Genomic DNA, 12,719 nt, shown 5'->3' on the forward strand with positions numbered 1-12,719 from the left:
TTTCAAACGCTTCAGTGTAGTTAATCGCGAACGACATTGGATTAACAAAATGTAATTTTCTTCTTGATATTTTCAAGCTGCAAAAGTGAGTTTCTTTTTATATTTTCTGGAATTTTGGAATACAATCCAAATTTTTATTTTATCACGTAGTTCTCTTTAAATACTATGTTGGTCTTTTTATCGCTGATTCCTTTACTGAACTTAGGGTATAATTTGCTTCCTTTTTTTTTGTTAGGCTTAACCAAGAGATGTTTAAACGTACCAACCATCTTAAATATTGTTTATTTTGTTCCAGAAATGCGTCTAACATGTAAAGTCTTGTTAGCACTCACAATTTTACAATACATTGTGATCAATGTTAAAGGCGATGCCGACTGCGAGGCGGAGAGGAACTCTCCAAAAATCATCACTTTCCCGGTCTACTATCCAGCATTTTATCAACCCGTCTATTATATGCCCATATTTCCTTCCGTTGTACTATTTGGTTAACTTATACGTAAGATTGTTAACGTAAATCTTCTGCATAGATAGCCAAGAGGTTAAGGTCACCAAACCCATTGAGCGCGACGTGTCTTGCTTTCTATCCCCGCGATGACAAGCGTTTGTTTGATCGCCAAATTCTTGTCCTGAGTTCGGGTGTCTTAGTGCATGTGACTTGATTGTTTATGAAACCCCTCACGATACAAGGACTAATTTCTTTAGAGCGGGAGTCATTTAAAAAATATTGGTGAACCATGAGCGCCCGAGAGTCCTCGTCCTTTAGATGATAAAATAAAACTAGTGAGCCACTGTAAAATAATTACTATTCTACTTATTATCATTTTTAAATAAGAAAAGCATTTGTAAATATATTGAAATGACTTTCACATTGAAACATTTTGATAATTGGCGTGAAATATTGTGAAGTTTTTTTTTATGTATAGTTTGGTAAGTAATGTAAATAAATAATGTGTTGTTTTTATATTTGTTTGTATTCTAAATCTCAACAGTTGTTTAAACGACGAGCGAAGTTACAATGTAGACATAAAAATAAAATGTAATCGAATATACTGTGTGCATTCTTATTTTGGTAAGGTTGTGGTCACAATAAGTTTTTTTTTTAATTTTACCTATACAAGACAAATCATTGCTTTGTCTGTGTGTCGAACGATAAGTATCATAGGATTTTCTCATATTATATACGTCATACTGAGCAATTTCATACATGGCACAATAAATTCACAGACGACAAAAAATGGTCAGAATAAAAAAAAACATGTGCGTCAAGAAAACTAAAACCTATTTTAAGTTAGCCGTCGTATGTGTGACAAAAAGGGAAGTCAGACGTATCATATAAAACAGATAAAAACGAGATTATGTGTTAACATATTGTGAGCAATACATAAATTGATGTAGTATTTTATGTTATTGACTTCATGATACACGATAGTGTTTAAATCAAAAGCTAAAAATTTGTAAGTCTAAGAGTTATCGAAAATGAAACTCGTCGTAATAGGTAAACGCAAAAAGCCGTAAGTGTGGACACTTCCTTCCATTGCATAACGTTTCGCATACCATTCTATAGAATTATAAAGAAACTTAAAGTTGGGTTAGCAAAATTCGGTGTTTCAGTTTGAAAATGAAAAGTGATGAGTGCATTAACCAATTTAAAAGCTTGCTAAATTAATATAACATTGAAGTAACTCTAGATGAGTACAATAATATTAATACTAGTTCTATTAGCATCAGTAACCTGTTACCATCGCAACGAAGGGCCTCTATTTGGCGCCTTCAACCCAACGTTTGTTGACTTAGCAACCAATTGCACGGAAGAGGACAACCATGCTTGTCTTGTCATGCCTACGAAGCAGATTTGTAGAGAGAAGTTGAGGCAACCGATAAATCCATTTTACCCTTTACCCTGGTGGTTTTTCTACTGCCAGTGGGTGGTGACGTGGGCACCTAAACGGGCAATGAGAACTACTTCGAGTACCGTGCATCCGTTTTTGAGGGATACTGTGAATAAGCTCATACAGTATCAAAAGGAGATGAAGAAGAATAGTTTTGTGAATAAATATTGATTTTGTGTTGAGTGTTTTTTTTGGGGTTGATCTATTTGCAAAATGCAACGGTTTCAATTTAGCTAAGTGGCGTGACATGGAGGAGGCCTATGTTCAACAGTGTACTAAGATGGGTTGACGATGATGATAATGGTGATGTAAATACCGTTTAAAATTTTGATAAAGGTTGTGGGAAAAAAATAATAACTAAAAGACTTTTTCTTTTTCAACTTGACTTCTATTTAACTGAATAAAATGACTAAAGAGTATTGTCCTTATTTTGAATAAAGTGGATAAATATTCCGTACGACGAACTGTTTACGATTGGAATGTGCAAAATACTTGATTCATCATTCATCAGAATATTTGGGGAGTTACTACAAAATTTATGCAAGTCAACCATTAATCTAATTTCTTAATAAAAAAGAAATACCTTAGCCCTCAAGGCTAGCTTCAACTTTCATTGTAATGTCCACACCAACTATTGTCAGTGGATCGCTGCATCAATGCATATTTCTCATCAGAATAATGGATGCATTACTATAAACAAAGACAAATACGCTGTTGAGCCTTTTGTGCGCTGCATTCTAAGTAGAATTTTGTCAATATGAAGGAAAAGTTACAGAAAATCAACTTCATTCAGTCTTTTTAATTTTACTGCGATATTTTTAGGGATTAAACATCCATCAACGAGGAGCTCGTGGCTAGGCTATAACCGCATAAGTGATTCGATCACAGGATAAGCTATGCTTGACGCGGTTGGTCCGTGGATGGGTGACCGTCTTTGTCATAACGAGTTCCTCCGTGTTTCGGAAGGCACGTTAAATTGTGGGTCCCAGCTGTTATTCCTACATCTTTGACAGTCGTTACAGATAGTCAGAAGCTGAAAAAGTCTGACAGCCAGTCTAACCAAGGGGTATCGTGTTACCCAGGTAACTGGGTTGAGGAGGTCAGATAGGCAGTCGCTCCGTGTAAAACACTGGTACTTAGCTGAAACCGGTTGGACTGGTAGCCGACCCCAACATAGTTGGGAAAAGGCTAGGCCGATGATGATTTTTAGGGATTAAATTCATTGGCACCTTGCCAATGAATTCGGTACTGAAATTCGAATGCTTACAAAAAATATTTTATTGTCGCTACCCCAGAGCACATACTCGTGAGTACTCTGTTACTACGCTAATTACCACTGTATTTAGTGCATTGTGCTGACAACCAATGTTCTTCATGCAAGTAAAATGAAATAAAAAATATTAATAACTTAAAATTGAGAAATTGAAGTAAGGTTCTGATGTTTTGGTCGGAGTGGTCTATGATGATTTTCTGATTAGTTCTCGGCAAGGAACACGCAAGCACATTCGAGGTCTTCTTTTCTTGGGTGATAAGAAGGTAAAAAGCAAAGTTTTTACTTTGAAAAATCGGTAAGTGCAAGTCGGTTTAAATGTAGTGGGATCAGAAATAAAGCTTGTGTAGAATAATCAACTGACTAGCTATCGCGGTTTATGAGATATAGCCTGGTGATGGACTAACGACCGAGAGGTGGACAGACAGCCGACCTTCAGTAATAGGGTTCCATCTTTAACCTTTGAGTAGGGATTTTTAATCAGTGTTATTTCTGTCTATTCTTGTGTTGTGACTACTGCAGCTACAAGTAGGCAATAAATGTAAAAGGTGAAGGAAATATTGTAGAGGTCTGGCTTCGGTTTTGTTTCAGGCTTTTCTTTTTGTATTTCGATATAATCAGAGTGACGTCATAACTGTGAATCCTGTAACAGTTATTCAGGTATTTTTTATGCTTTATATGCTAGCATATGCTTCAACTATTATGGTTTTGAGCTACTCAATGTGTGGGTGTGTTCTTTAAACGTTTGGGCATTTAACTAAGATATGATACCAGATTAGAACGCTGGAAATACATTTGAATATTGTAAAATCATTTTAGAATAGTAAAGTATATACTTTTATAACTTTCCAAATTCATAATTAAACTTTTTTCCTAAAGCAATTTGAAAAGTCAGATTTTTTTGGTATGATCCGTATTTTCCACACATTTAGTATTGATTTAAAGTAATTTACGTTTTTTTTCCAAGTGCCTTCAAACGTAATCCAAATTAAAACACAAGAAATTTAATTAGCAAATAAATTATAGAGGTTTTGTTTTTCGCCAGCTTTGTAAAATCTTTTATATGATTATAGACACATCCGAGGCGATTTCCCACCATTTTTACGTTTCCACGTTTGCCCACGTTCTATTTTAGTAAGCCCAGTTAAAGTAAGCAATATAGGTTACGAAAAAATATATTTCCCCCACGTTCTATTTCTTCAATACCTGTGAAGGAAATATATTTTTTCGTAACCTATATTGCTTACTTTAACTGGGGGCGGAAAAATATGATCCTTCTTAAATATTTTACTACGTTTTACTCTTTGGTATTTACTTTGAATTTAAGTATAGAGAAAGTAACAGATTTAGAAAATGTTTTATCTCAATGTTCATCATTGGCCTAGCCTTTTCCCAACTATGTTGGGGTCGGCTACCAGTCCAACCGGTTTCAGCTAAGTACCAGTGTTTTACAAGGAGCGACTGCCTATCTGACCTCCTTAACCCAGTTACCTGGACAACACGATACCCCTTGGTTAGACTGGCTGTCAGACTTTTTCAAGCTTCTGACTACCTGTAACGACTGTCAAAGATGTAGGAATAACAGCCGGGACCCACAATTTAACGTGCCTTCCGAAACATTTTTTCAACCAACGGAATTTTATCTCAATGTTACAGATTAAAAAAGTGTAAAAAATATTTGAGCCGTATATTTTTCTCTATAATTGCGTAAAGAACAAAAAACTTACTTATTTGTAATACAACTCCCACATTACGGCTTTGGCTACTTTATGTCATTATGCTCTTAACAACAGTAGGCACTAAAAGATCGGCACAGGGTAAATAACGTGACACTATATAACTGCAATAATAAAAACCAAACTTTATTCACGTGCAAATTATAATTTCAAAACTTAATTAATGTGCTATTAGTTTTCTATGTTAGCACAATTTAACTGCATCCTTGCAGGCGTACGGTTGGGGCAGTTCTTCAGCTGTGTTACCTATGAATATTAAGGTAAACCCATTTTCTATCTTTTATAAACCGACTGTAGTAAAATAGTTATATAAAGGCTCTAAATTAAAGAATTATTAGTTGTCAGGCATCTGAGGGATATGTTTATTACTAGAGATCTTCGGACTGGATGAAACGATTTTGTTTATTTTTTCTTCTTTTTATTGAATAGGGTCGGTTAGGTTTTATGTTTAAAAAATATTATGAAGATAGTAGAGGATAATATATCAGGATCTAAACCCAATGTTGAAACTGTTACTATTTCCTGATTGAATTTTATGTAACTGTCGCGAATTCTTTTACTTATTGCCAACAGAAAGAATGTCTCGGCATAATCCTCTGCATTTATGCCATCGATTGCCTTCGTATCCTCCAAAAATCACCCACCACTACCAAGCCGGCAACCTTGTACCTTCCGAAAGACTTTCTCGAACGAAGAAACTTAGCCAACAGTATCAAAATACCGAACCGAGAGTTCTGTGGCAAGACGTTTCTACATCCTGAAAGCCAGTACGTGGTCCTTCCATGGTGGTACCACTACTGTCTGGGGTTGAAAGACAAGGACGAAAGGTTGATGAGGGGTAACCAACACTATAACTCCATACACAGACATATATTAAATGAGGCTCAAGCTTACAAAAAGAGGTTGCAAGAGAAACAGAAAAGGATTGCTGAACTGAAGAGGCTCATCTCATGATTCTAATTATGATACTTGCTTCTGTTTTATTGCATTCTATATTTAATCTAATAAAGGTATTGTAGTCCTGTTATCAGTCTTAACGATCATTTCATAAGTGAGAGCAAGGTGAAGAGATGCTAAAATGCTTCTAATAAAATTTATTGAATATGAGATTGATTATTGCTCCTACGGTAGTAAGTTTATGACTGCATGGATGATGCAGAGGTTGAGGTCACCACGCCAAACTCATTGTGCGCGACGTATCGCAGGTTCGATCCCCTCGTAAATGTTGTAAACGTAAATGCTTGTCTTGAGTCTGGATATCTTTGAAACCCAAAAGAAACTTAATCAGACACCAGCTTTGAGCATAAAACAAACATAGATACATGCCCACGAAAATCTGTAGTTTGCTTATAAATCCTGTATTACTTGTGGGAATTATGAAATACTAGCTCTTGCCCGCGACTTCGTCCCCGTGGGTAGAAGATATAAGTTATGATTTATACCTGCCCTGTTTTTTTCACATTTTCCATTGTATCTTCGCTCCTATTTAGTCGCAGCGTGATGGTTCATAGCCTAAAGCCTTCCTCGATGAATGGTCTATTCAACACAAAAATATTTTTTCAGTTCGGACCAGTAGTTTGAGATTAGCGCGTTCAAACAAACAAACAATCATACAAACAAACTCTTCAGCTTTATATATTAGTATAGATATAGATTAAAAATAACGAGTCAAACATGTAGATAACAATATTCAATGACTAAAGTAATAAATACACGTTGAGTGGTTTATTATTGAGTGGATTGAGAGGCAATCTTCTCGATAAAGTCAGATAGTCTATCATATTCATATTGTTTGATAAGCCTGAGCTAATTATTCGTGTTAAGCACCGCTAATCAATATATGTGGGGGACCAGCTGTGCTTTCCATGATAAACCTTTCTTCATACTATCGCAGTAATAATAATGGTATGCTTTTTAGCAGTGCTGTTAACACTGATTTATCTGCATTTTTTTTTCTTTATATTTTTAGGGTTTTATGAAATATTAAAAACGAAGTCTATAAGTGAGGCTTCGTTGTTTGTCTACAGTGATTGCTAGACAATTGCAATTTCATTCAAATCAATTGCAGATGATCTATTTTTGTTACCGATATAAAAACTAACAGTAAAAATAAACTTTGAAACAATTATAATCCATCTCAACTTCAGCTAATTCAAAACCTCATAACAGATACCCTTCTACTGCCTGTACCACAAATTCGCACACCAAATAATTTGATTAAAAACATCTTAACACAAACATTTTCGTCATCTTTACACCGAAATCTCTGAAATCCGTAAAACGTATTAACAATGAGTCCACGAACAATAAGGTTTGTTACGATCAAAGGATTACGTGAGCGCGGTGTTGTGTATTTTTTGTATCTACCTTGTATGTATTCCTTCTACCGGATGTAGATTGTAGAGCAAGGTTTTTTTTCTTCATAAGCTCAGTATATAGGCTATTTGCTGGCGGTATTGTTTTAGGTTGAACTTACAAAATTCCAAGAAAGGTTTAGGTTTAGTAGAATATCATTATTAATAGATTTATATTTAAAAGAAAATTATAATATGTAGTTAATTGTTCTTTATCTTTAAAAAAATGCATAAAGATTGTAATTTTTAAAAGACGAAATCGTTTAAGCATTGATTAATCAATTTAAATATCTTTTACTGCTATTGGAGTTACCAGGGCAACATAAATAACCTTAAAATAAACTAGAAACACAGGTCCTGTTATCCCTGTGGACACATTTCAATAAAAAAGAGACAAAAGATCTCTGCCAAACAAAACCCTCAAAAAATTAAAGAATAAAGCACTTGTTTATTTACCATACATAATTGTAATGACGTTAAGAGAGGTACAGGTGGCCATACATTCGGGTCACGTAGGACAAATAGGCGATCCTACAAATAGGCAGTTATGTTTACAAAACACGCTACGAACGATTTCCTTCGGCCATTAGTGTGGCGATAACGCATGCGCGTGAGCCTGCATCAATGTGAACTGTGACGAATAATGGATTTTTTTCAAATTGTAAGTATTTTTATTGTATTTATAGACTATTTTTGTATGTAACGTAATTTTAATTGGTTTATTTTTTGCTCTCTTGTACACTTAAAAGGTTTACGTCAAATTCATCTTTCAGTTAGTTTAAACTGGTAACAAATGCATTCGTACTGAATTTTGTGATTTAAAATTGACTTCCGAGATGTAAAATGTATTTATTTCAATGCTATATTTCAATATGTTCGAGTTTACAAGTTTCATTTGCGATAAAACTTATCACCATGCAGTGTTGAAAAGAACTATATCTACTCATTTTTTTTGCCACGTAACAAGAAGTTACGATGCGTAACTTAAGTCAAAAGTTGGCCTTAAGTGTAATGCTGTGTCTCTCATTTTACAATTGAATGTAGAGACGATAAACATGAAAGAACGTCTCAAGTCTAATACTTAAAAGTCAATTTTTTGGTAAGTGTGAAGATATAAGAGAGTTGTAGACAAGTATTCATCCAAGGAAGGAACGTCTTGAATTCACGTGGTATGATTTTGTAACATACCGTGCTGTCTATAAATGTGGTATATACAGTGAGAGCAATAACAATATAATTTAAATATATAAATTACTTCGCTGTATGGCAAATGCATACTGATTTGTATGGGAAATGAATATTGCTTTATAGAGCTATGGATGTATAAATATGTCGTTAACCCTGAACCAACACGGATGTACAATTGTTTGTCTAAAGTCCTTTGACCACGAGTAGTAGAGGAGGTACCAGAGTACCAGATTTTGTGTCACGATTATTTCGTTAATTGTGAAGCTTATAAGTTGTTATCGTAGTGACCTAACGAATTTTTTATTCTTTTTTTTCAGTTAGTATTAACTCTCCACATGACACAAGTCCTTACAAAATCGAAGTCTAAATCAAGGTCAAAGAAATATCAGACTTCGTCGTCAGACGAGGAGAGCATAGAGAACTTGTTGTACTACAAGGACTGTCAGAGGACTGCCAAAGAACAGACGACACCAGTGCCGGAGCCAGCACGCTACGTGGAGCCGCCGCCGCCGCCACCGCCGCGGCAACCAGACTGCCCCTTCCCAAAGATGTGTTGCGCTCTCTCCTGCGGCAACGAGTGCGGAGGCAGCCAGCCCTCCTTCATTAGCAGGCAGATGGAGTCCATGCCTGGCCTTCAGTCTATGCAGCCCATGCAACCCCTGCCGCAAGCACGACCGCCTGACAGGATGGGTGCCGTTCAGCCAACTATCGTCCAAAGGCGGAAAAAGAAACTCAAATTCCAACCAAACAAAATGCAGGCACCTATATTAACGGGACCAACGAGAAGAGACGGCGGTGGCTTCACGAAGGAAAAGATCAAAAGCCTCATATCCCAGGATGATGACATCAGGAAGATATTAAAAGACCTCGTGAGGGTCACGATGCAGAAGGTGGACCTACTAGATATGATGGGCCCCAAAGTGCCCGCTGACAATGGTCTCACAGAGCCACCGACTCCCAAAATACCGTTCGAAGATTATGAAGAATGAATTGTGATATATCTAACATAGGTACAATTATTTTTTCCCCCCTTTGTAAAATAAAGATTTTCTATTTACTTTTGCGGTTTCTTTGCACAACGCCATCTAGTGGTTATGTTTATATGGAGCAAGATATTACCACAGTAGTAGTATACCACTTTTGTGTATTGTGGTATTACATTATAAAAAAATATTGTTATGATAAGTTTCGTGGGGCGGATTACTAATTGTACATTCCAGTAGAAGTGTTTATCCTCGTTAGTAACTGATTATAAAAAAATGGGACACTTGCATCGGGAATTATTCCTTATTGTATATGTATTCCTTTCTTAGACAGTATTTTAAACTCTTTAATAAGTATTTATTTCCTTCAAATAAACAGCACCAGGAACACCAACACAACAAAACATTCCTAGCAACACCCACCCATTTTGATGGGTGGTATTCTCACGTGGAATTAAAACAAAAGTGGCTACCTACTGAAAGTTTTGTAACAATTATCATGCATTATCCTGCCAACGAGTCCGTCGTAATGCCATGCAAATTACTCACAAAAAGAGGATGCTAGAATCATGAGGGAAATTCGTATTATATATTTTTTGCTTTCATTAGACGACGAATATTGTTTACATTGTTGGTATTTCATGTAGGTGGTTAACAATATTCCGCCTGCAAGAAGAACTGAGATTGGAATAGGGACTGTGTTGCTAAATACTCCATACAATTTTTTTTGTTTAATCTTGCCATATTGAAGACATAAAGAAAAGTTTCTGAGATATATATTTTTTTAACAGCGGAGTGACGTTTTTCTTCAAAATAGTTTTTATGGAATTTCAAATCACTCAAATGCTCGTTGGATCGCTTGCCAAGCTTTGGCAACCTTCATAATAAATGAGGAAAATGCCTTTGCCTGGTAATGAGACATTTAAAGCCAGGTATTAAACAATAATGTTTATCGGAATTTATAAATGTTTTATTTATTAAATTTTCTTATTTCGGTCTTTAGAAATAATCGTTAGCTTCCTTTGTTCGTTTTCCAAATGCAGAAGAAATTGTGCAGTAATCAAGAACTTTCAAGATGCGAATCATTCTACTAATTGGCGGAAAAATTGACTTAAAGATTTATTTTATTTTTCCCTTCTAGACAAAAGTAAACGGCATTTTCATTGAACGTTATGGAAAAAATAAGAATGAAATATCGTAATTTTACTTTAAAAAATAGAAGCAGAGGAATCCTTTCCCAAGTGACGTCACAATAAATCAGCCTAAATAAACCAAGTTATTAATATGCCTGTTATCTTTGTTAACAAGCCCATCTCTGGAAAATTATTGGAGCTATTTTCGTACAGTACTTTAACTCATGGCGAAACGATAATGTTAAGTAATAAACGATACCAAATTATGACAAATAGTAAATCTGTTCAAGCACGCGTCGGACCGTGACGCAGAGTGTCTATACAAATAGGCTTAAGATTTAAAAAATAGTGGACTACAAATAAACTCGTGCCCACCCTCAAATTTATTTGTCACCTACCAACTGTTGCTTTTCTTTATTTTTAAGTATTTATTGTGATATCGGAAGCTACTTTTTATACATCATCTGTGAATAAATCAATTATTATTGTCTAGCTGCCACGGTTCATGAGATACAGTCTGGCGACGGATTGTCTGGCGGGCAGCGGAGCCTCAGAAATAGGGTTCTGTATTTTTTTATTCGAATACCAATGCATAAAAATAGAACAACTAACTTATATAAATAATATTATTTGGAACTTAGGAGCCTCAAAACAGTCTTTATAATAATAACAGCTTGTTAATGATCATTGCTTGGCAAAGATCTCTTTCCATTTAGCAAAGAACTAACAAGACTTCCTAAATTCAAATTCCAGAATTACACCATTTCTAAGATAAACAGTGTTACAGCGAAAACTTAACAGTACATACATATTTAAAGTTACGCTAACTGGGAACTAAGGTTTAAGTCGAAACTTAAGTATAACAAGCTCGAAACCACCTGAACTATCGCACAAATGTTCGTAGGCGCGGAACACGAGTCAAGTCTTCTAAGTATATGTTCCTTATGGTATAAAACTGTAATATTTTCGTACTTTTGAAATAAGACTGTTGCAATTATTAAAAGAGGGATGGCGCTCTATCCGACGTAGAACGACGTCTTGTTCGACGAAAAATACATAAACACGAATAAATAAGATAAAGCCACGTTTAAAAAAAATATTATTATGGTTTTTGAAGCGTTATATATATATATAAAAATTATATAAATATATGTAATATAAGTATTACTTTAATTACGTGATGATGCCCTGTTTATGGGAACAGGTTAGCAAAAAGGTTTTTTATCGCCAGCCGACCACTACTAAGTTTGGGGAAACGCAAAAATAGAATTCATGATCTATAAGTTATAATGTTTAAGTAATAGGTACAAGGACTCAACCACCATTTGAAGATTTACAATAATCTATTAGTCCACCAAAATATGTATGATTCATCGCAATCAACGGACAAGAAATAGATTTGTAAGTGTACTCAAAAGGAACATATGTAGACAAAGCTGGCAAGTTCACTGCCGTCATTGATTTTGTCGAAGGCATAACAAGGTATACGCAGTCTACCCACCCTCGAACAATAAAAGCGTAATGGTACTTCAGCCCCGAACCCCTCGGGGCTAGCAACGAAAATTGAAATAAGACCTAAATGCAAATGGCCGTGCGCCGGCAAAAACACTTACTAGGTATAACTTATGTAAATATTTACGGGCTGAGGAGAGCTTTCCCGATGTGTTTGTACGAAAAATTCTCGTTATTTGCTCCCGTCATGTTTGTGATTGGAAACTTTCAGCTTTCTTTATTTTGGGCAGGTTTGTAGAGTGCAGAGTGAGTGGTTGCGGCGGCCCCTTAGTTGTAGTTCATGTATCGTTGGATAGATGGCGCTGTTTGTGTTATGTTTGACGAAAGGAGAAAAAAAAATTGATGGTAGACAAAAATAATGAATGATCTAAAGAGCATACAGAAATATTTAACTTTCTACTAGCAATTGCCCACACGTTACAAATTGAAAATGATCCCACGGGAACATACAATCGGGATAAAAACTATCCCATGTATTAATAATGGTTATAAACAATATGTGTAGCAAGCTCCGTTTAAAGCCGTTCAATGGTTTTTGTGTGAAAGAGTAACTGAACAAACATCCATGCATACAAACTTTCACGTTTATAATATTAGTAGGATTTTGTATTAACAACAATAATTAAGTTAAGCTATTCTTAAGGTACACAATAT

The 12,719-nt window shown here is 35.4% G+C and overlaps 1 protein-coding gene across 1 annotated transcript; it reads left to right on the forward strand.

The window, feature by feature from the left end:
- The first annotated feature begins 7,709 nt into the window (after positions 1 to 7,709).
- On the forward strand, positions 7,710 to 10,113 carry LOC113493440 (proline-rich protein 12-like). Its single transcript, XM_026871427.1, has 2 exons — positions 7,710 to 7,910; positions 8,755 to 10,113. Exons 1-2 carry the CDS (start codon positions 7,893 to 7,895, stop codon positions 9,424 to 9,426), a joined length of 690 nt encoding a protein of 229 aa, XP_026727228.1. The 5' UTR covers positions 7,710 to 7,892; the 3' UTR covers positions 9,427 to 10,113.
- The last annotated feature ends 2,606 nt before the right edge of the window (positions 10,114 to 12,719 follow it).

The sequence above is a fragment of the Trichoplusia ni genome, chromosome 4 (genome assembly GCF_003590095.1).
Source record: "Trichoplusia ni isolate ovarian cell line Hi5 chromosome 4, tn1, whole genome shotgun sequence".
In the NCBI taxonomy this organism is placed as follows: domain Eukaryota; kingdom Metazoa; phylum Arthropoda; class Insecta; order Lepidoptera; family Noctuidae; genus Trichoplusia; species Trichoplusia ni.